At 43.8% G+C, this 22594-nt stretch overlaps 1 protein-coding gene across 1 annotated transcript in view; it reads left to right on the top strand.

Annotated features, from left to right (window-relative positions):
* TMEFF2 (transmembrane protein with EGF like and two follistatin like domains 2) overlaps positions 1-22594 on the top strand; it is a 126436-nt gene that overhangs the window by 5574 nt on the left and 98268 nt on the right. Inside the window, exons 3-4 of the mRNA XM_040069692.2 lie at positions 1927-2056; positions 4823-4849. Of these exons, the coding sequence (XP_039925626.1) occupies positions 1927-2056; positions 4823-4849 (157 nt within the window). The remainder of the gene's footprint in view (positions 1-1926; positions 2057-4822; positions 4850-22594) is intronic.

Genomic DNA, 22594 nt, shown 5'->3' on the forward strand with positions numbered 1-22594 from the left:
ATTTTAAAATTGCCAGCCTTGGTAAGAAGCTCCAGCCTAACTCACAGCACTCTTTTCTGTGGTTTGGGATTTCACCATTTCGAGGGGCTGTCTGGCCTTTCAGATGTGCAGCTGAGCCGGTGTCAAAGATCGTCCCTTGCTCTGGGCGAGACCAGCGGAGGAGCAGCCTTTGTGTTTCTCAGGCACAGAAATTGCCACTGTGTTTCTTGGGCAAAGAATCCAGCCTTGTTTCTACATGTAACGAAGCCTGCTGAGATACTCCAGGCCAAATTCCTCACAAATCCTTGGGTGACAAGCAGATATTACACCTAAAGCAAACATGATTTGATGCTTCATGCTTTAAAAAATATGCACGATTGTGTTAATTGTCCTGGTTTTGTATTCCAGATCAGCCTCCAGCAATTGCTGTTGAGCTTCTGGATGAAGTTGGCATTTTATGCTTGAAGCATTGCTCAGATTTGGAACATAATGGTGAAAATAGCCTAGAAACATTTTTAATCAACAGTTTAAAATATCTGCATGGAGGAACCCTCCGTGAGGAGCAGAAGGAGAGGATTTCTGCTGTTGTGGTTGCTGTTTTTCTTCCTTGTTCCAAAGGAAGAGGGTGCTGGGGGTGGGCAACATCTTGGGAAGACTGAAGAGAATACAATGCAAAAGGAAAATGTCATTTGTTTTGGCCCAATCAAAATATCACTCTGACCAACTATGAATAATTTCTTGGCAGCTGCTCTGTGTGGAGGCCTGCAATTAATGCAATCTATGCAATTGTTTGTGTTAATCACTTCTGTAGTCATTCAGTTTAAAGCATTTTTGATGTTAATATCCCCGATATTTCAGTTCTGCGTTGTACATTATGCCCAACAAGCGCACCTCAGATGCGTTGCGGCATAATACAGCTAAATAGGATGTATGATTTCTTCTGCATTTTTGCTTGAATTTAGGCAGAGATGAACATTCATAAATAATAATTGTGATCATTCCATTTGTTCTAATTAAACAATGAGGCATACCAGGAGTAGGGTAATCACGAGATAATCATATCCCTGGTATAATTGCCATGTACAGGGCACATTCAAGTATTTCTAAGCCTCCAAGCATGATTATCTTGTGATAACCGCACCCATAGGTTGCCCAATTTTCGGTATAAAATGAAACTATTATTTTTTCAAATGAACGAGAAGGGGCAAAACTGCCTTCCAGTGGTAGAGGAAATCAGGCAGAGCTCAGCAGGAGTTTGATCCAGGGCAGGGGTGCATGGTGTGAGAAACTTCTGCGCTGGCTGAGCTCGCTGCAGTGCTGCCGCTCCTCCCTGCTGGCCGCCGTGGGGCAGCTTGGACCTTTGTGGAGCATCCCAGCTGCAGCTTGCCGGGAGCAGGAGCGTCTGTGCGGAAAGAGGGATGGACTTTGCTCGCTGGTGCTCAGGAACGATTCCCCTCTGTCCGGTCGGCGCTCGAGCAGTTAGACACGCACTTGTGTGCGTGCAGAGCCCCGTAGCACTGCGGGTGTGTGTGCAGGAGGAGGGGAAGAGAGCCTGTTCGGTACCATTTGTCTGGAGCCATCCAGTGGAAACATGGGAGCTGTTATTGCAGATGTGAGGAGTCACTTGCCTTGCCCGTATTCCTTCCCTGGGAATGTCCCCTGCTGCCGCTGGCGGTTAGAGACCTCTCTGGGGCACTTACTGAACACTTTGCCCATTCCGATTACCTTTCCCCTAGTCTCCTCCAATCTGATTTTTCTTTTTAAAAACACCCTCCCTCTCCCCTGGTGGCTGCAAAGCTGAGAGGGGGCTGCCAGTGTCTCCCTCTCTGTTGTTTTCCCAGGGTTTTAATGCTGGCAGGGAGCAGGGTGTGTGTGCATGGGGCACCCAGATGGGTGCTGTGCCCCCTGCTCGTGTGACTAACGCTGCTCTCTGTCCCTTCCCGTCAGTGTAACAATGACTACGTGCCCGTGTGTGGCTCCAATGGTGACACCTACCAGAACGAATGCTACTTGAAACAGGCTGCCTGCAAGCAGCAGAGTGAAATCCTGCTGGTGTCCGAGGGATCGTGTGCCACTGGTAGGTATAACTCGCTCCCGGCTGCCTGCTGACCCTGCCGCGCCCCCCAGGAAAATGGCCTGGGGATGGCAAAAGCCATTTGAGTTCTTGCTTTGAAATCATTGCTGGTTAATTCTTTGCAGTTTGGGGCATGAGAAGTCGCTGCCATCCTTCCCTTTTAAGTTATTAACTATAGGCTCACAGTTCCCGATACACAGTACCCCTGGCACTGTTTGGAAGAGTTCAGCACGGAAGTAAATTTATTTCTTTAATTTGCATCTTGTGCTCCTAATCATCCTGTGCCCTACACTTCTGAGCTGTTACGACAAGTGAACTGGTAGCAGATTAAGTGAGCAGATGTCTGATAAATGGGCATCTGGATTACCACAAACCTCTCCGTAATCTGGAGAGGGAGAACTGGACCATTATTGCCTGCAATCCGGTTTCTTAGCTTTTTCCTCTTCCTTGTAGGGCCAGATCCCCAGCTGGTGTGATTCAACAGTCCACTGGCTGTAATGAGCCCTGCCAGTTCATACCAGCTGAAGATTTAGTCCAAGGTGCACATAATGAACAGGTCTGTGCCACAGGTGTTTTCTTCTGGACTTGAGAAAACTGACTGGCATGTGAGACAGCTTTGCTCAGCTCTGAGCCTCGTGAGCTGTTTATGTCTCAGCTTGTATGAAAACAGCTAGAAAGGTGAATGAGCAAAATCTGTCAGGAAAACCGAGTTGCTTATGTGCAGGAGTTCTTGATGTTTTTCTTTTTGTGCTCGGGATCTGTTGGAGGTGGGCAGTGAAGTTAACTTGAAAAGAGCAGGAGTAAGCCTTTGTTCTTGAGAGAGTTCTTTAAACTTAAAGCAGAATTTTTTCTTGGCTGAGGATGGAGGAGTCAATAAAAAGTACATTAGACAAACTTTTTTCAGTGCTGTAATTTCATGTTTCATACACCTGAGAGAAAATAAACTCCTTTCTCTGGAAATGTTGTTCTTCTCTGAAGCTGTTACCTGACAATTTTCAAGAAGAAAAAAACATATGCTGCAATTTTTTTGTCCATAAATTGGTATTAAATGGAGCTTGGGCTGACAAAAACCTACTGTGGTGTAGGATTTGTTCAACATAGTAAATTCTCTCAGCACAGCAACTGGTCTTTTTTGGTTCAAACTTTTTGATTAAAGGGATAATTTCAATGCATTGCTACAACTTTTCTGAAACTTGTTTGCCTGCTGGCAATGGCTGTCTTGGCAGCGTTCTGTTGAAATGCGTTGTGGATTTCATAAGCAGAGAAGTTTTCCTGAAGCCATGATCAAGGCTTTTGTTCTCTTTTTCCTTCTCCCAGGGAGGAGCTCAGTGGAGAAGGGAACAGCCACTTTCCTTAGGTTTTCCCTATGGGATGGGGCAGAGAGAGGGTGCTCCAGACCCCCCAGCAGAGACCTGGGCTTGTGGGAGCAGTGTGAGTGAGCAGCCTGTCTGGGCACTGCAGGGTAGAGCAGGAGGGCAAACACGAGGTCCCTTTCCTCCTGGGAGCCAGGTGAGGTGGCAGCTCACTGTGGCGGGCAGGTCATAGCAGGTGTTCATTTCTCCTGTGCTGGGGACATCTGGCACACCTGGAAAAGCAGTGCCTCCCGCAGCCATGAGGGCACTGACACCTTGTTTGCCTCTCTGCTCAGCAGCTCGTTTGGGAAAGAGCATCAGGACAAAAGATGAGATCAGGAAAATTCAGGACATGTTCACTGGGAAAACGCCATTATTTCTGTTCCCCTCCTCAGCCACCTTTTGCATCTGGTCTTTGCAGCCTTGCTGCATAAATCTGCCATTTGAAGCAATTCTTGCAACCAATTATTTAGCAGAGATTTTCCTTTTCTTTCTTAATTTTGAGCAGTGATGGCATGTGCAAGTTCAGATCCACCAGACCCTGCTGTCAGTGACTGAGATCTAACGGTTCACAGGGTACTTTGATCCCAAAGCAGCTTTTCCAAACTCTTTCTATTAATCTCGATGCTGATAAATGCATAACTCTTGCACTAAGAGGGAGGATAGGATGGCAGCCTCTCTCCCTTTCCTGCAGAAGAAACTCCTCTTAGGTGTTATTTTTGGTAACCCTACATGTGTGCACTTACATGCTTTGCCTTGCTTAGAAAGTTTCTTGCTGAAGCTCTGGGCTTGGCAATTTTGTGATGTTGCACTTTCTAAATTTGTGACTCTCATCATTCCAGCCAACAAAATGTCGAGCGGAGGAGAAAGAAAGCACTCAGTTTTGAAAGTCAGCAACAACCTTGAAAAAAATGGCATTTTAATAATTTACCTGAAGACTCTTACTAATACTAATTTAATGGTTTATTCCAGCTAGTTATAATTTGATGAAATGTCCTGTTTTCTAAAGATAATGATATGAATTTACAACTGCTCTCTTCTCAAACAAATGGGTTTTAAAATTTCTCCTTGGTGAGGATTTAGTAGCGGCCAAGCGGAGTAACTTTGTACTGCTGTTGGGAACAAAGATTTATCTGTCTAAGTAAAATAAAACAAGGTAGAGACTTCTAAGGACATTGCAGCATTCTGTGGCTTACATTATTTTCATCTGATAGAGAAACTGTAAAGGAAAAAAAACCATGGAGAGACGAGAAGGATGGCTTGAGTGAATTACATTCAGATTAGATCTCCATAATTTGCCCAGGGATGCCATCAAACGCGAGGTGCACTGTAGCACTCTTGACTGGAGCCTTGCTTTGCATGCTCACAGCACATACTGGAGCACATGAATATAAATTTCTTTCTGCTCTTTTCTCAGATGCTGGCTCAGGATCTGGGGACGGAGGTAAGAGCCCTTTTTTAATATCTCTGTTCCTATGTGTACACACATTGTCTTCCACAATTTCAGATTCTGAGTGAATATGCTTTGCAATTTAGTTGTTGTGCTACATATTGCCTTTTGTTCAGCTCTATCTTTGAAAAAAGGGATATTTTGCATTTCAGTCAAGCTGGAACCTAATCATGACATGCTGTTTTCTAGGGAAATTCAGAAAGCTGTGTTACTTCTAATAGGACTTGGAATTATTTATGGGTTGTGCTAGGAGCTCTATCTCCATCTACTGTTACAGTTGCACTCATTTGTTTTATGCTTAGGGTAATATTACTTTTGTTTTTAAAACATGAGCCAAACCCTTGGCTCCTCCTCACTGGGGGATTCAAGCCAAATATTTTGTGGTAGCAGAGAGCGTTCTTTCAAAGATGTGAAGAAGTGTCACAGGGGAGGAACAATATGTTTTTATAAGAACAGCAGCAACAAAACTGAACGTGGAAATAGCCTGAGCCTTTTGTGGCGTACAGGGGATACGGTAAAATGTAGGCAAAGTACCATTTAAGTAGGGGTTTATTTTGTTGTTTTTTGGATTTTTTTTATTTCTTGGTGCGGTCATAATGGATTTGCTTGTCTGACATCAGTCCTTTTTGGAAGCGTAAGTTGGGTCTGGGTCCTGCCCTGCCTAGGGGTAGGGAGTGTGACTTTTGGGGCTGGTGGGTCAGGCTTCTCTGGGGGGGCAGGGCTAGTCTGGGTAGCTGGGGAGGGTTGTCCTGGAGAGTTCCCCTCATTTCTGCGCCAGTTCCCTGAGAAAGCTCCAGGAGCCCCATGGCAGGGGAAGGGCAAGGCCAGCATCAGGCTGGGGGCCGCTGGGCTCCTCTGGCTGGGGCAGCTTTTGGCGTGACACAGACAGCAGGGCTGGGCTCTGACCTGGTTTTATGGCTGCTCCTGGTTGGATTCGGGTTTTTCTGATACAGTCACGTTACATGACAAAGAATCCCCTGGTCCTTGTTTAATACTGGGAACCAGGATTTTGGCGAGCGCAGTGTGTATGGAAGGTGTTATTTTTACCTGTGAAGTGGTCAACAACATGAGCATGAGGCACTTCAAGGGGCTTGATTTTCTGACATCAGAGTCCGACTGCTTTCTGGAACTCAGGGCACTTCAAGATGCTTCAAACCTGGCTCCCCAAAAACTGCAGCGTAAAACATTGCTAACTTTTTCCAGCTATTCCTGTTTTACTCTAATGTTCTTTTAGACTGTCTTTTTACACCGTTACACCAGAAAAATACCTCATTCAGTGCTTATCAGAAATCTAAGATTTGATTTATACGTACGATCATGTTTTCACCCCTATGGTCAATAAAATTGTTTTCAAATGAAGTTGCGCAAAATTCATCATGCATGCACTGAGGAAGACAGATAAAGTTCTGGGTTTGTTTTATAACTGAGGAGATGGGAAAACAAACTTGGCCACTTTCTGAAAGTAATGAATTCCATTCTCAGAAAGCATAGGAGTTTAAAAGCACGATTTCCAAAGACGTTCAGCAGAGCAGGGCCTTGGGACTGACTGTGCAGGTAGTAGGGAAGCAGATTTGTGAAGGAGACAGAACCAAGTTGGTACATGTGTTTAAAGGTCTACAAAGCTGCCTTGTATTATTACAGATTTAGTAGGCAGCTATGGCTGTTCTTAAAGTACAAAAGTATATTTACGTTCCCAAAGAAGCTAAATCCGGACAAGTAAATATTGTCACTGCATCACTATTTACTAGACATGGTCTTGTTGTAAAAGCTGCAATAAATTTTGGGTGTCATCACAGTAAGTCTTGTAAAATCCACTCCAGCAGTCATGAGTGGGACATGTTCCTATGAGAAATACGAGGTCTTAGGCAATCTTGTGTGGTTTCTGATTTTTTCCTGAAAATTCTTTCTTTCTTACGCTTCTCCAAGCAGTCTTGGTTAACAGAAGAACCAGTGCAACATCTTTTTTAGCAAAACTCCTGCCATGGGAAAATCCCAGCCAGCCAGCTGTGAGATAAGGGAGCAAATTTTTCAACGGACTTGTATCTCATGGTTGGATTTCTTTGGTCTGATGAGGCACACGTGTACTAACAAATGAACTCAAGTTGTGTTTTTCTGGTTCTTAGAACATGGCAAGTTTCCAGCTTTGAGGTAGTTTCCCCCGTGACTGAGACCGGTTCAGCTCCCAGTACTGCTGCTCCTTCACTGGAGCTTGTCACAGGAGGCTGTAATTGCTAGAGGGCTCAGAAATAGCTGCAAAGGGGTTGGTGTGAGGGACGGGTGTGGATAAGCTCTCCATGTGCTTGTATGATCACACAAGCCTCTTTTTCTCTGGAAACTGGTCAGAGCATGAACGAAGCAGCCAGAGGTGTGTTTTGCTGCCATGTTTTCCTTTCAGGTATTCCCATCTGGGTTTGCAGGGAAGTCTTCTCAGTTTACTGTGTAGGATTTTGGGTTTTTTGCTTTCCTGATAGGGATGCTGAAATCAGAGAGGTCCCACCTTTTCAGCACTGTAATGATCTTGAGGGCTTTCCAGAGGTGATTTGATGCAGCAGTAACATAAAAAAATCCTCTTACTTGTAAAGTGATGAGGGAATCTTAATTTCATTTGATTACTGAGCCTTCAGCATACACTTTTGGGGATATCCAGTAGATGGGTAGGACAGTCGGTGTTCAAGTTTCTTACTGCAGAAGACATTTTTCCCTGTAAATGAAGATGAAAAATGCAGAATCAAGAGCCATTTCAGTGTTTTGATTGCAGAAGCTGGGAGTGTGGTGTGGAATTATTTAAAAACCCACATCCCAGAAAGATACTAATCAGAAAGGCAAAAAGGATGAATGTGAAAGACTTTATACAGAGAGTAATTTAAAGAGATTCCATTCATTTTCATCTGTGCCGTTCTCTAGACAACTGGGGTTTTTTTAGAACCCAATGATTCATGTTTTGGTCTTGAGCAGCTTTATAATGAATTCTTGCTCGTTTCCTGGCTTCCTTCTAACAGCAACAAACTCAAGATGCAGTATTTCATTATAGCTCTTAATGGGCTAAGAACATCTCTCCTCGGTTTCATTTTCACACTGAGCACTTCTTTGCCCTGCCTGCATTGTCTGCACTCCCAGCTCTGTGGATTGGCTTTCAGTCACAGCCTGATGGATTCACTGGGGGTGACTGTCACGCTGCGTGTTGCTGTGACCCCCGGCAGGGCAGCGCATAAGCACCTACCTTGAATTCCTTTCAGAGCCTCCTTCAGTTTGCATTCAAATCCTGCTGACTTCAGTGTACATTCTGGGGGGCCCTGGGTACACAGATCTTATCCTAGTTTGATTTTTATGTTAATTCTTTATGATCTAAACTACAGCAAAATAAAAAGCAGCCAACCAAACGAGTGATAATTCATCAGTATCGTCATCGCCATTTATTTCACAGTAGCATCTAGAGGTGCTAATTCTAATATTAGCACTCCAGGGTGGTACGCCCTGACACTGTGAAACACTTCTTCACAGTGGGGGAGAGAATAAAAACTGTGAAGCAGAGCCTTGATATTCAAGTTGGGCAAGGGCTGGAAGCTGCGTCACACTCCAGTGTCTGAGTTGGGAATAGCACATGCTGCTTCAGAGCCAAGCCAATGCTGGGGCTTTTGGTGTTTGTCAGCAACCCGTGTGACATCCAGAAGGAGTCAGAGATTATACTGCTTTTAAACTTATTCCTGATCTGTTAGACAAACCTGAAAGCCAACAACCTTACGAGCCATCTTCTTTCCACCCCTCTCTCTGCCTCTCTTGCTTTGTGTGTGTATTTTAAGGATGAGCGTGGCTTGTTTGTTTGTTCATTCTTTCAATTTATCCCTTCAATCTTAGACAGAAAAAAATGAAATCTTGCAGCTTTTTGTAGGTGCCAAGATGTAGATTTAATGATAGATTTGGTATTCTGGTCTGCCTTTCCTGTTGACTTAGAGATGTGTGAATAAACACATACATATTATAAGTCTATATGGAGCAGCAGTCATCTTGAAATACTAACCCAAAGAAAACAGGCAGGAAAAAATTAACACTTTGGAGCCTATGTTATTTTTTTAAGGCAAACCATAATGCAGCATGTCTATACTTTTTATTTTTCCTTTAAACAACAGGTAAATGGCTGCTTTCACCCAATTGCATTTGCAGTTGTTTCCATGCTGGTTTTGAATGGCTTACTTGAATTCTGCAGCTCTGCTGCTTTTCCAGTGATTTCCCTTTCTGCTTTATTACAGTGTTGATTGATGGGCAGGGCTATGCAGAACACACTGAATATTGCTGTAAACACTGTCCTAGCAATCACACCTGATCCAAAATACACCATAAAACCCGGAGCGTATATTGGTTTGAATGAAGCAGTGTATAAAATGCAGTGCTGATAAACGCACACATACACACACATATTCTCAATATAGGGGAAAATACTCTGGCTGTTCTAGTTTAACCTTGGAAAGAGAGGGAATTCATACTTTGAGCTACAGATTCTCTTCCTGGGTGTAATAGGTGATTCAAGCTTCTCTCATGTGAATTCAGAGTATCTGCTGACCCCAAGCGCGATCGTCAGCTGCAATAAGGAAATGGGAAAGCTTCTTCTGCTCTAATTTGATTTGGGAGATATAATTTAAAGCAGCATCAGGAGGTACAGAATCAACTATAAGCAACGTGCACCGACTGGGTAAATACCTCTGGAGGGAATGTTTAAATCTTAAATGATTGACCTGACTGTGGTTGGTCAAATATGTCTCCTTTGTTAAACGGGTTTTTACCTTGTTAACCTCAGCATGGCACTGAGCCCAAACCAATAAGCTCTCTGAAAGGCCGGGTTTATTAGCCCAGGCTCTTCGCTGTCCTAACATGATTACATGACTTCCAGTTCAGGGCTGGTGCTCGTCTGACCTATATAAGAGTTAGGTCAGGGAAAGGCAGTTCATGTCTCTTTGTGGCCTTTAAAAATTAGGGAAGGATGAAGTTCCCATATGTTTTTGTTGACTAGAAGAGAAGCACTTGGGCATTTACAAGTGCTGGACTTCTAGACTCCTGCCAGGGGCATTCTGTGCTGGGTAGGATGCGTTAGCCATTTTGTAAAATCCTAGGAAGGTATGGAGGTGACAGGAATATCAGTTTTTGGACTCCTCTCAGGCTCTCATTTAAGCGAAGTACGGAGCACATCAACCCTGCTAGGCTGAGATGCTTGAGAAAATCCTCATAGTTCCTAGAAGTTCTCCAGGGTCGTAGATAAAGCACCACCCCTGAAAGATGGTGGGCTTGGATTTAGTTGCCTGGATTTTGCCTGTGTTTTGCTTGCTGCTTCTGAAGCTGGAATGCAAACATCCAATGAAAAGTGCTGTTTTCTCCCAGTGCTTGCTGCATTATTGATGGGCAGCAGTCCTTGCTGTGCTCCTGGTCCCATCAGGCAGTCCCTGAGAAATGCCACGGGAAAGAGTTGACGGGTAGTGAATGATTTGTGTCCCGTTTTCTGCCATTCATGCAAAACTGAAGAGAATGAATGGAAGATGCCATGAAGATCCACAGGCTTCTGTAGGCGAGAAATATGAATGACGTTCATTCATAGCCTCTTCCCCACATTATGCAATCCTTTAGGTTTTTGGCACTGGGTGTAAGTAGTTCAGAGCCACACAGGGATTCTATGAATGGAAGATGCTCACCTACATAAAAAAATACTGAGGATGTCCTAGTTTTGCTTTAGAAGTCAAAATTGCTTCTCTCCATAGAAACAGAGAAAAATAATCCAAAATATGCTGGCTAATCAAGTGCAATCTGTAAATCCACTAATAACTAAGTCATCAAATTATCAAACAAATCCTATGATACTCCAGCAAACAGATTAAAAAAGCAGCACCCGACCACAAATACTCATTTATTGGTCTGATATTGTAAACACAGCAAGAGAGAGACATAGTGGTCTAGATTCATCTGCTACATCTCTGTAAACCTGGATTAATTTTCTTTGTGACAACTGTGGAGTCACTGGAGATTAGCCATGATGACAGTGAGAGGCAAATCTAGCCCACTGTTTTGCTTTTTTGTGCAGGGAATTCTTCCACAGAGAAAAAAAAAAAAAGAAAATATTTCAAATGTCTCTTCCAAGCTTGCTTAGAATACCTTCCTTCATGGGGCAAGAGCGTGTGTTCAAGCACATGCTTCGTTTTTATCACATGATTAAATGCCATTGACTTTTAAATTTTTCTTCTGAATGTGGGTATCTTGCACAGGTGGGATCTGAGGCAGCCTGGGAGTGACCAGAACTGCTTCAGATCCTTCCTCGTGCATCTCATCATTATATATTCTGTGGTTTAGTGATTGAAGAAGCTGACTCACCGTGCGCTTGCTTTGAACTGGTTTTGGTGTGACATAGGATTTTGTGAGATGCTCTCATGAGATCTTAAAAAGAACAAATTGGATGAAAAATGCCAAGTCTCTCTAAAGGTTCATGTATTCGCTTTCTCTAACTCCTGCATTTCAGACCTCAGCTGCATCTGGCAAATTTAATATATTCTGCACTGGATGTTTAAATTCCCTTTTGTCTAAGAGGTTTCTTTCCTTTCAGAGATTGGGAAATGAAAGCAGAAATTTTGCCTGCTGTTTTTGAAGTCAGTGGGAGCTCATCTTCAGGAAGAGCACAATTGGTTCCTAGACACTTAGCAAACTGGAGACAGCCTCCTACTTCATGTAAATGCATGCATGGGACAAGTTTAATGAGTGTGGTGCAAGCCCAGGAATCCAGAGTGATTCATAAACAAATCCAGATGGGTTAGAATTTTATGGGAGAGCACTACCAGTTCTTAAGATGTTGCCATGAGTCTTTGAGCTCAGGTTTTTGAATAGCTTTATAGAAAATGCTTAGTTTCTAATTTAAAGCAAACACATAGCTTGTTGCTCAGGAGAATACTTGAATGGAAACCCAGAGAGTTCAACAACAGGGAGATCTCTAAACTGCAGTTTGAAAATACCACAACTCGGGGAAGAAGAGGTCAAAATCATTTCAGGTTATTTCGCGTGAATTTTTTTTAACGCCTTAGACTTCTTGATACCATTTCTTCTAGCTGCGTGGGAGTTAGATAATGATGGTGCCTCTTTAAGCCCATTGAAAAACCAGATATCCAAGCAGGGGTCTTTTTACCCCTGCAGCCCCAAATGTCTTGCAGGTAGCAGTGTAAAGAGAGCTCATTGAGGAATTTCAGTGTTGGTTTTCTGTAAACCTGAGAACATGGGAAAGTGCTAAAGGTCTGAGAGAATGTATACGCGTGGGTATTAGAGAGGGTAAAGGGGGAAAAAAATCAGATATTTCTGGGCCTGCCAATCTGACATTGATTGAGGTAGAACAGGACGTGCAGTCCCGGTCCTGCTCAGTAAAGAAATAAATGAGAATTAATGCTGAGCAACATGTATATCAGTAATATGGGCTGATGTAATAGATTCTGTCAACTAATTGAAATGTTATTTATGAAGCTACAAGTTTGGTTGATACAGTCTACGTGGATGTCAGTGAAGCATTTGGCATGCTGCTACATGACACTATGATTAAGGAACAAGAATCGTGCAAAATTGACATGGTACGCAATTAGTGGAGTAAAAACTGCCTTTCAGGATGTAATTATAAGTGGATTTATCATTGTTAGATAGACAGCAAAAGGATCTGCCTTGTGCTCTTTATTTATTTGTTTGCTTTACCAGTGGCCTAGGTGGGCACATTTCTCACTGATCAGGTTCGCGAAAGTTCTGTCTGGGGAGCTAAGAAATGAGTGGTTCACTGTCACAGCCCACCCTGCAATACTCGGTGCTCTGGTGCAAGAGCAGGTCCTCTGATGTGGCCAAACATAAAGCCACAACCACAGAGCAAAGACAAGAAAGCAGAGAGAGAGTGGGGAAATGCCGCTGGAAACAGCGATGCTCCAAAGAAAGCTGAGTTGCGGTGGTGAGTGGGCTTGTGTGAGAGAGCTCTGCAAACACAGCAGGGCAAAGGGCCACTGGTGTGTCTGAGAATCAGGCTCTTGAGCAGGAGTAAGGACGTCAGACTACCTCCACCTTCAGCAGAAGAGGTGAGTGCAGCTCCTCAGGCCCTGGGGAGCAGGCTGTGCGCAGCCAAGGGCGTGGCTGCCGAGCAAACGCAGCCCTGAAAGCTTTGGTGCCTTAGGCTGTGTCAGGGAAAGGAAAGGCTTGCTCGGGTCACCATCTCCAAGTACCAGCGTGGGGAACACAAACGAGCAGCAGGCTCTTTATGCTGACAGACAAAGGTCTAATGAGATGCTGGGCTGGCAGTTAAAGCTAGACAAACTCCGAGTGAAGTTCATATGTGTGTTTGTAAACGAAGGCAGTAGCACAGTGAAGTAAAGGATTAAAAGTTATGTAGGATTCTGCAGCACTTGAGGTTTTGACCCTTGGGTGTCTGGATTGCTCTGCTCAAATGAGGATGAATTTCAAAGTCCAGCACCTCTGTCGCAGGGGAGGTCACAGCAAGCGCTCAGCAGTTCTTAGTTCTAGGTACCATAAATTAGTTTACACGTGATTTAGGCAGAGTTTAGCCTATTTTGTTCGGCAGGATTGCTGTGCTAAGCAGTCCGGAAAGGGATTGATTATGTGGATATGTTTGTTCATTTCAGAATCCACACAAGTGTGTTTCTCTCTGCCCTCTCCCATCTGACTGTGTACATTTACATCTGCACTTAGTGGAAGCAATGTGGGCTTTAGTAGCATGTGGAAAACTTCATGCATAATGCTCTGCTAATTGCTCTATATTAAAAAATAGGCCACGCTACCCTGCATTGCATACTAACACTTCTCCGTGTTGCCAGGCGCTGGGTAAGTTCAGTAGCTCCTGATCTTATCTGAGTTGTGACAGGCCCCTTTGAGGTTCTCTGTGTCCTGCACTGCTTCCCTGATTGCCAGTGTATTTACTGGACTACTCCAGCTGGTGCTTGGAGGGAGTCCTGAAGGGGAGGAGGCTCCCTAGATGTCTCCAGAGGATCTGTCCAGGATTCTGTTCCCTCTCATTTCTCCAGGGGAGAATGACACCCAAGGAGCTCTGAAGTTCCAACCAGTATTGATCATGATTAAATATAATTTGATTTTTATCTGTTGCTACAGAGGGCCTCCCTGTGTTTGATGTGGAGGGTGTGATGTGTTTGGGAGGGGCGAGGGAAAGTACCGGAGTAGGGTGGAATTGCTTTGGCTCATACACATTGTCCACTAGACTCAGAGAGGCATCTTCATATTTGTTATAATAGGGCTTTGATAAATAAATAAATAACAATTCTTTTGCACCGTGCCTGAAATTTTCATCAAAAGAGGAGGAAGCCTCTTATATGAATCACAAAGCCAGCGCAGGACAGGTCTGTGCTGTGATTCATTTAGACAAATGTTGAAGTGAGTTGATGGACTCAGGTTTGTTTAGATTAGTGGCCTTTTGAAAAATGAGTTGTCCCATGTGTACAATTTTTCAATCTGTTTGCATCTAATTAGCTGCTCAGATTGGCTAAAATTAAGCGATGTCACTTGTAATGCATTCAGAGGTGAGGATATGATAAAATGGGCTCTTTTATAATCCCTTCAGCAAGTGGCTTGGAGCACTGGCGTGGTGTGAGCTGAGGGCGTGTGGAAGATCTGTCTGTAAGGTGGAAGCAAATATAATCAAGCTGCAATCTCCCAAATGTGGTGAATTGTCTACAGCACCTCTCTGGTGCTGACTCAGAGACAGAGCAAGTTTCCCTGTCATCCTCTGCCAGGGCTCCTTTTTGGCAGCTGTGCCTGGCTGGCTGGGACATGGTGTTGGGGCAGCTGCCCTTGTACTCTGGCATCTTTACCTGTTCTCTATTGATTCCTGCACGCTACATATTCCTCCCTGGAGACAAATCATTTGAACAGCTTGAAATCTAAAAACTGATTGCTGCAATGTCAGGTTTCTATTTCTGCAGCGCAGCTGACAGCTCTGGAAAGTCCCTATCCAAGGCAGAAAATACAACATTCTTCAGCAGACTTTGTTCTGCCACCATACGGCCCCAGTTCTATTTTACTGCTCCAAAGCCTACAGGCTTTCACATGTTTCTGACCAAAAATTCTGCTATTAATATGGAAGCTTCTTGGCAATTAAGCTGTGCTTATTGCTGCATCAGTGCTTTTAGACCGTGACCGGCAAGCAGCACCCTCTGCACGGCAGCAGCAATTCACTTCTCGTGCTTAGTCATGGATACACATCCAAGGAGATTTTGGCACAGGTTTTCTCAAATATTTTTGAAAGTTTCTGTTAGTCTTTTCTTTCTTCCTTGGCTCTCTAGAAGCTCTTGCTAGGGATGTGCAGAGCAATCCCCTGCCCTTGTATAGCAATCCCTGAGAACAGAGCCTTTGAGCATTTGCAGAACTGTGAGCTCTGCCGTGTGGGTAGTGGGTGCTGTCACCTGGCTCCTGCCTCCAGCATTCTGGGGCATGGCACAGCAGTGCTGTCCCCTCTCAGCCCCGCAGCACAGGACATCATGGCCTATGGATGAGTCCCCCCTGCCCCATTTGTGCAAGGAGTGTCCTGGTGTCCTGTGTCTCTTCCCAGGACCCGGTGTGCCAGGAAGGGTGGTGATGCGCCCGTGTGTCTGTGCTGGAAATGGAAGCACAGCAAAGTGGCTCAGAGCTTCAGGGGCAGTGTCCTGCCATTCCCTCAAGGTGGCACAGGAACAGCATCAGGACACCTTTGGAAGCTGGCAGTAGGAGTGCCCTGTGAAACCTTTGCAGGCAGTACCAGAGAGGCTCAGCGGATGACTTGGTGACAGCACAGCTCATGGATGAGATGGCCTGGCTGAGCTGTCCACGTGCCGGGAATCTATCGAGACAGCAGCAAGGAAAAGCTGACACCTGCACCTTTGTCATCACAAGTCCCTCCTGACCCAGCTCCCTTTGCTACTGCCCATAGCTGCTTTTGGATCCCATGCATTTCCCAGGAGAGGAGAGCTGAGGGTACTCAGCGAGTTACATGGTCAAACCATGAGATCTTAGGGATTGGGCCCATGCCAAGCCTGGCTCCATCCTTGCCATTGTTCTTTCTGGTTTCCTCCTGGGGTTTTTCTCCTTCTGCCCCCGTGGTGGTGACTCTCCCCTTGCTGGGGTGTTGTCTGGGCCAGGCCAGGTTCCCTTGTTGTCAGCAGGGGAAGGTTGCATCTTTCCTCTGCTCTGGGATCCTGGAAAAATGTGCTTCATTAAATCAGAGGCCTTCAATCCCAATCTTCATCAATCTCCTAAAGGTAAGGGTGACAAATGACTGAGCAGTGTCTACAGGCAGCAGCAGTAATTTTGGTGTTTTGTTGAAAAGAGAGCCTTTTACACAGAGAGGAGCTCTTTTAAAGCAGTGGGGTAAATCTGTATCTGAACCCATTAGTGCTATTTAAGGGCTCAGGATACAAAGATGCAGCATGCACTAGCACCTCTGCTATAAAGAACTCTTCTGGATGCCCTTAGCTGCCTAACAGCTGCTTTTAGTCTGAAATTTCCCTTCTATTGTCAGGAGGATTTTCTTGGATTCCCTTCTTATTTGAAAACACTATCATGAGCCACTTTTGAATTGACAATAATACATATGAAGTGAAAAGTTTTGGGTTTAAGGAATTCATTATTACTTGAAAAGAGCAGTTTTAGCAGGCATGAGCTGGTACTGGGCAGTCTCTCACAGGATTTCTGTTTCCTTTGTGCCTATCCATCTAACCTCTACCTGAGGTTTGGTACACCCTTTCCATCTCAGCTCCTGTGCTACAACATTTGTGGTTAAAAAAAAACCTCTTGATTTCCATGGGCAGTTACGGTAAGGTAAATTTGTTTTACAGAGGTCATCTACACTGAGAATCTGTGGTTTGATACAGTCTCAAGCCAGTACCAGGGTGGACCAGCGAGTACCCTTAATTTGGAAGTAATGCTGAGAAAATCTATCAGTGATCTATGTATTGGAAAGAATATCTGAAGTAACTTTCTAGAGCATTACAGCTATCTGCAAACAATTATAAATGCAGAGCACAAGAAGGTTTAAAGTTGATAAAGAAATGGGAAGAAACTTCTACACGTAGTATCCTGGGAATTCACTAAGCTACTTCACCATAATTTTCTGCCTTCATCTCTAGATTTTCCTACTAGATTGCTTTTCAACTTCACAGGAAGGAGAGATTTTGCTTTGCCTTAACTAGGGAATTAAACAGCTGCTAGGGGCAGGAAAAATGGTGGCACAAGCAATCAATCTTTCATCGTATTATACAAGATGTATCTTCTTTCTTGAAGAGATTACTAGTGCAATCTGTACAATTAGGAATACGCACTCCCATTTGTTTTAAACAACACGTGGTGGCTAGGCACACAATCTGCATTTTCTCCCTTCCCATAAAAGCGCTGTGCCTTCAGGATCAGGGCCATCTCTCTCATCTCTGCATTTTCTGTGTGTAATGGCATTGTAGAACTAGCTGATGAAATGCTATTAATTTGGAGAGATGTAGAAGGAGCATAGGATCCCCAGCAGACTCTGATCTGACTGCAGTGAACTGCATGGGGAGCTGTCAGACTGCACAAGTTGCTAAGGCCAGGTTAAATTAGTGCCCAATTACCTGTACAGTGGTAGTAGGTGCTAGCGTGTGTGATACAAGTGTCACCATATAAATCCCTGCAAATTCCAGTCTTAAATTAATGGCACGGAGCGTTCATTTAGTCATGTCACTTGTCAAATGGCAGTGTCTCAGAGTGGGGCAGGCAGTGAAATTCTTTTTGGTATTTAGGACTTGGTATAACTTTTAGTGTTACTGATAAGGGGTTGGACTGGTTCAGCTCGGTGTCTCAGCTGAGCTTATAAGCACTTCTAGCAATCCTCATCTTCATTATCTCCAATGGGGGTGGAAAATGGTGGTGGAGATAGCATAATCGCATGGAGACAAATCTGAGCACACTCTCATAGTTGTGTTTGTACACAAAGAAGGGTGGCAGGGGACACTGCAGAGCACCCTGTGACCCTCTGGGACACGTGCTGAATACATCCAAGAGAGGTGGTGAGGGAACACGGTGAAGCGCAGAAGAAATAACCGCTGGTGAAGAAGGGAAAGCTCTTCTGATATCTCATCCTCCTTGCTGTGGTTGCACTGTTATTGTCTGGAAAGATTTAGTGCCAGAGGGTTTCATAAAAGACAATAATCCTGCAGCTTGTGTGCCAGAACTTCTCCTCCTTTAAGGTAGGCGGTCACACAAGGCTGCTGGAACGTGGCTCTCGGCAATAGCAGCCACTTATGCTGTAAACACCATCTAGACAAATGTCACATTTACCAGAAACACCGCCAGATGGTTTATCCAAACCTTGATCTGCTGCTGATGAGGTTAGGTTTTGGAATTTTTTACATTACACTGCCATTAAACAAATAGTTTTGGAATAATAATCCTCTCCTAGCTTGAGTTTCTTCAAAAGGCTCAACAAAGATTCCCATCTGTTTGGAGGAAGGGCAAAATGTGTGCTTTTCAAGAGCTCCTGTTGTAACCACCAACTCACTGTGTAGTTTACAGGCATTGTAGAGGATTAGCTAGAGAGTACTCCAGAGGTGCTTTTCTCTTGTCATCCTGCAGCTGACAATGTCATCTGAGGGAGAAGAATGTACGTAAGGAATGCAAATAAGCCAAAGAGTGAAAATGTTGCTTTTTCCTTTGCCTTGTCTTTCAAAAACAGAAGGTATAATTTCTGATCCTTTAAGCCTACCCATGAATGAAGGCATGTCAGGGCATGCTCCAAAACATTTCCCTACCAGTGCCTTCTGTGTAGAAACCATTCTGACTGTGGAAAGCTGTGCCTCTGCTTTTACACTTAGAACTGTAATTTTGTAAAAAAAAAAAAAAAAAAAAAAAAGGGAGTTTTTAAGCCAACCACAGCGTCCTTGTGCGAAAAAGGAGAGAAAGGTTAGTGAAGCCTGTCTTTGATGAGGAGCAATCCCACCTGACATTCAGAAAATGGGGGTGGTAAACTGAGCCATGCTCACATGGGGCAAGCATGATCAAGCTTTTCACTCAATTTCAGCTTCTCCTGGACAGTTATTTTCAACTAGATCTAGTCTTCAGCTAGGTTTAATTGCGAAGCTGGTTTTGCTAATGAATTTGTAGGATTTTACTGGCCCTGGAAGTTTTTGCTGTAATGCTCTCAGTATATTATATTAAAAATGTATACCACAACTGAAGCAGTTTTATAAAACAAGCTTTAATGCAGCATCTGCTTATTTGTGCCTTGGGGATGTGAGACAACAGCAAACTGCTTACTGCTTGAGAAATCAGCACACCACCAGAGGCGTTGCTCTGGTGTTAGAAGTCAGGGCAGTGCCTTAATCTGGATGCAGATCCAATCCTGTGTTGATAATTAGAAGACAATAAGCTTGCATGAAATTGAACCAAGATGTATTGAAATCAGGTAGTAATTTTCTTTAATGCTGACTGGAAATAAGCCATGTCAGAAGGTAACCAGAATGCATTATTGTTTGCCATTATAAAAAGGTCCATTTGAATAGCTCTCTCTCACCGAGGGCTATTTAACCTTTTGTAGGTATGAGCATTACAAGGGAGCCTAACTCATATTTTGTGTGCATTATTCTGCATAAATGCATGCCCACAATTTTTATGTTTCTATGTGCATATTCATCATGAATCAGACTGGGGTCAATGTATTTCCAAATCATGTCACTGGAGGTAGCCAGGAGCAGCTGTTTCCAAAGAAGGTGAAAGAAGCTTCATCCTTGAGTTACCCTAGTGGGAAACGGCTCGCTGAAAACCACTGACAAATGCTTGGCTTGTGCAACAGGATGGGAGTGTAAATGTGTACGTGGATGGTCTCGTACAAAAAATGTGTTTGTATGTGAGAACCAGCTAAATGCTGGGGTCTGGCTATGTGATAATGGTCTTAATAGTGATCCCTTTGCTGGAATGAAACCGACTTCACTGGATGTTCTGTTTTCCTTGGATTATGAAAGCTGAACACAAGACCTTTCAGCATGTTGAGGACCTTTCCCTGAGCTTCCCCTCGCCTTGTTTGCCTCTGTCTGCTCCCCTTAGCTTTAGCTCCTTTGTGAAAGAGAGGTGTATTTTTTAAGGGAGCACTGCTACTCCTGGGAACATTTTCTTTCCCAGCATTTCAGCTTGTCTCTTTCCTCGCTGTGCTTTTTGTACACTGCTTTCTGTGCTAACAGGACATTACTAGTTATATCTCTATTGAGTGCTGTTACTAATTGTTAGGCGATTGACAGGCATTCGCACAGCCTGACATAACTGGTTTGTTGTATTTTTTCATAGCGCTTCTTTCAAAACAGATGAGCTTGTGCTTATGTTGATCAGTAACTAAAAGGAAGATGCTAAGGCAGCATTTGAAAGCTCATGGATACAGTACGGCTGTGAGCTTTGGCTTGCTCTCATCAGCAGCCTTATGGTGGGTTTAATTTGGAAATCATTATTTGGACAAAACTGGGGCAGAGCTGCATCTCAGCTGGTCCCGAATAACCTCGCAAACATCAGCCTCTCAGTGCCTGTGCAGCTCAGAGAGCAGATGCGCTGTTTATTTACAGACAGATGTAACTGGAAGCTCAGATCTACACCTAATTTTGCACTGCCACAGTGAGGAGTTCTAAAACAACTGTGTGGGCACCTTGCCATCGCTCAGGCAGCAGTCAGCAGTGGGACAGGAGACACGTCCCATGGAGCTTGGCCAAGGTAACACCCAAGAGACTTCCCATCGACTCCTCTCTGCTCTCAGCCCCACAGCACTGCTTCAGGTGGTGGCAGCAGTACAGAGCAGAGCATGAAGATGAAGTGTCATTTCTGTTTTGGTGTTAATTCAACTATCAAAACCATCAGCAGAAGCCCCTGCTGAAACTGGAGGCGTCACTGTGCTGTTCATTTTGGCAGATGAGTTGGAAGAGTTTTAATACCCTTTCTGCGCTCCGTGCCAGAGCAGGCTGGGTGCAGAATAGAGATGATCAGTGGCATTGGCTGGAGATTTATAATTTCCAAGGCTGCAGCTGGAGGAGTGAATGTGGTGGTGGTGTAGCTCTGCCTGAAGCCTGATAGCTAAATTAAACCATACGCCCAGCCATGGCAGTGTGTAGGCATTTAATGCTTCCCCTAATCATCTAATAGTGCAGAAGGAAGTACAGGTGATCTGAAACTTTGCTTCCTGAAGTCTGATGCCTCAGGAAATGCCTTTGTTTCTGACTTTTCTGCCTCTTAAGTGTTTATTCAAGCACTTAAGGATCATTCAGCCAGGTGCTTACAAAGCAAATAAATTTCTGAAAATTGTTAGATGTTTTTTGTCTATAATGTCTTGAAAAAAAGCCGATGTAACCTCAGCATGTACAATGGCTTGTGCCATTCCTCAAGGGTGTCAGGATTCAAAGGTCTGAGTTTAGTGCTTTCTGCTTAAAGGCATTTCAATGGGTGATCCTTTTCCTGCTTTGTTCTTCTGGAAGCTCACTTTCTCTAAATTTGAAGGCATTTTGTGACTATTTCTTAGACCAGAACAGAAGGGGAGAAGAGCTGTGTGAGTGTCAGTGTTTGAATATGCATCCCATAATATATGGGCATATAATAAGCGAGACCGGGTTACTTATTTTTTAAAAAATGAAAATGATTGGTTCATTTCTTTTTAAAGCCATGGAAAGCAGAATTGTCCCTTTTTTCTTCCTTTTTTTTTTTTTTTTAAAGGCCTGCAGCAGGCACAGACTATGGAAACCTGCATTATTAAAATTGACAATCACAATAATGCTCTAAAATCCACAGGAAGAGACTCTGATGATTGAAAAGCCAAGGAAATAATCAGTAGTCAAGGGCAGACAGGGTTCCTAAAGGGATTCCAGCTTGTAGAGAAGAAATAATACACCAGGAAGTAACAAATGGAATTAATTGGTTCTTCAAGTAGAACAGTTACAGAAGGAAGGAGGATTATACATATGTATTATTATTTAAATAATGTGAATGAATAGAGGACTCCAGACCTGCGGGTAGCACACAAACACAGCTAAGAGACCCTGGGCTGCTGAAATAAATCTGCATTACAGCTGGGCAAGGAAAGAGGATAATAAGGTGTAGCAGGTCCACTTGAACTTATTTTGGCTGATGATGAATTTGTTAAAATGTTAGACCTTTGGGTTTTAAAACCCCATTTTTGAACACTGAAAAGTTCCATTTGCTTTTCATTTGTTGTTTTTTTTCTTCATGGGTCCTTGGTTGCTCCAAAATAAGCAGCTTCAGAGTTAGAATTCTGTAAGCCTGACATTTAAATGGCAGTTTCAGTTGTATGTAATTTCCTTCTTCAATCCTTTTGGGAGTATTTTAGTGTCCTATTATGCAGTGACTGTACTACAAACTGGAGTTGTCTGTGTACAGTGGATTGCATGTCCTCTTCCATTTCATCTCTGGCACTAGGTGGGAGTTCTGTGGGGGAAGCTGATAAGATTTGAGAGATGTTGTTGTTTGTAGCTTGGCTGTGTGCCAAACTTTAAGTATGAACGTACTGGATAAACATAAAATACTGTTCTGATTGTGAAATGGAAAATCTTCAGCAAGTCGAAAGGCAGAAACTGGTCATAGCAGCTACACTGTTTCCATTAGAGGAAATCCCTATAGCATCTCTCGCATAGACTTGGTGTGTTTCTCCTAAAAGGCATAAACCGACTTTTTGCTTTTCCCAGCCCTTATAATTACAAGGGATACAAATGTTTAGGCTTTCGACGAGCCTTT

Source organism: Hirundo rustica, chromosome 7 (genome assembly GCF_015227805.2).
Source record: "Hirundo rustica isolate bHirRus1 chromosome 7, bHirRus1.pri.v3, whole genome shotgun sequence".
Classification (NCBI taxonomy): domain Eukaryota; kingdom Metazoa; phylum Chordata; class Aves; order Passeriformes; family Hirundinidae; genus Hirundo; species Hirundo rustica.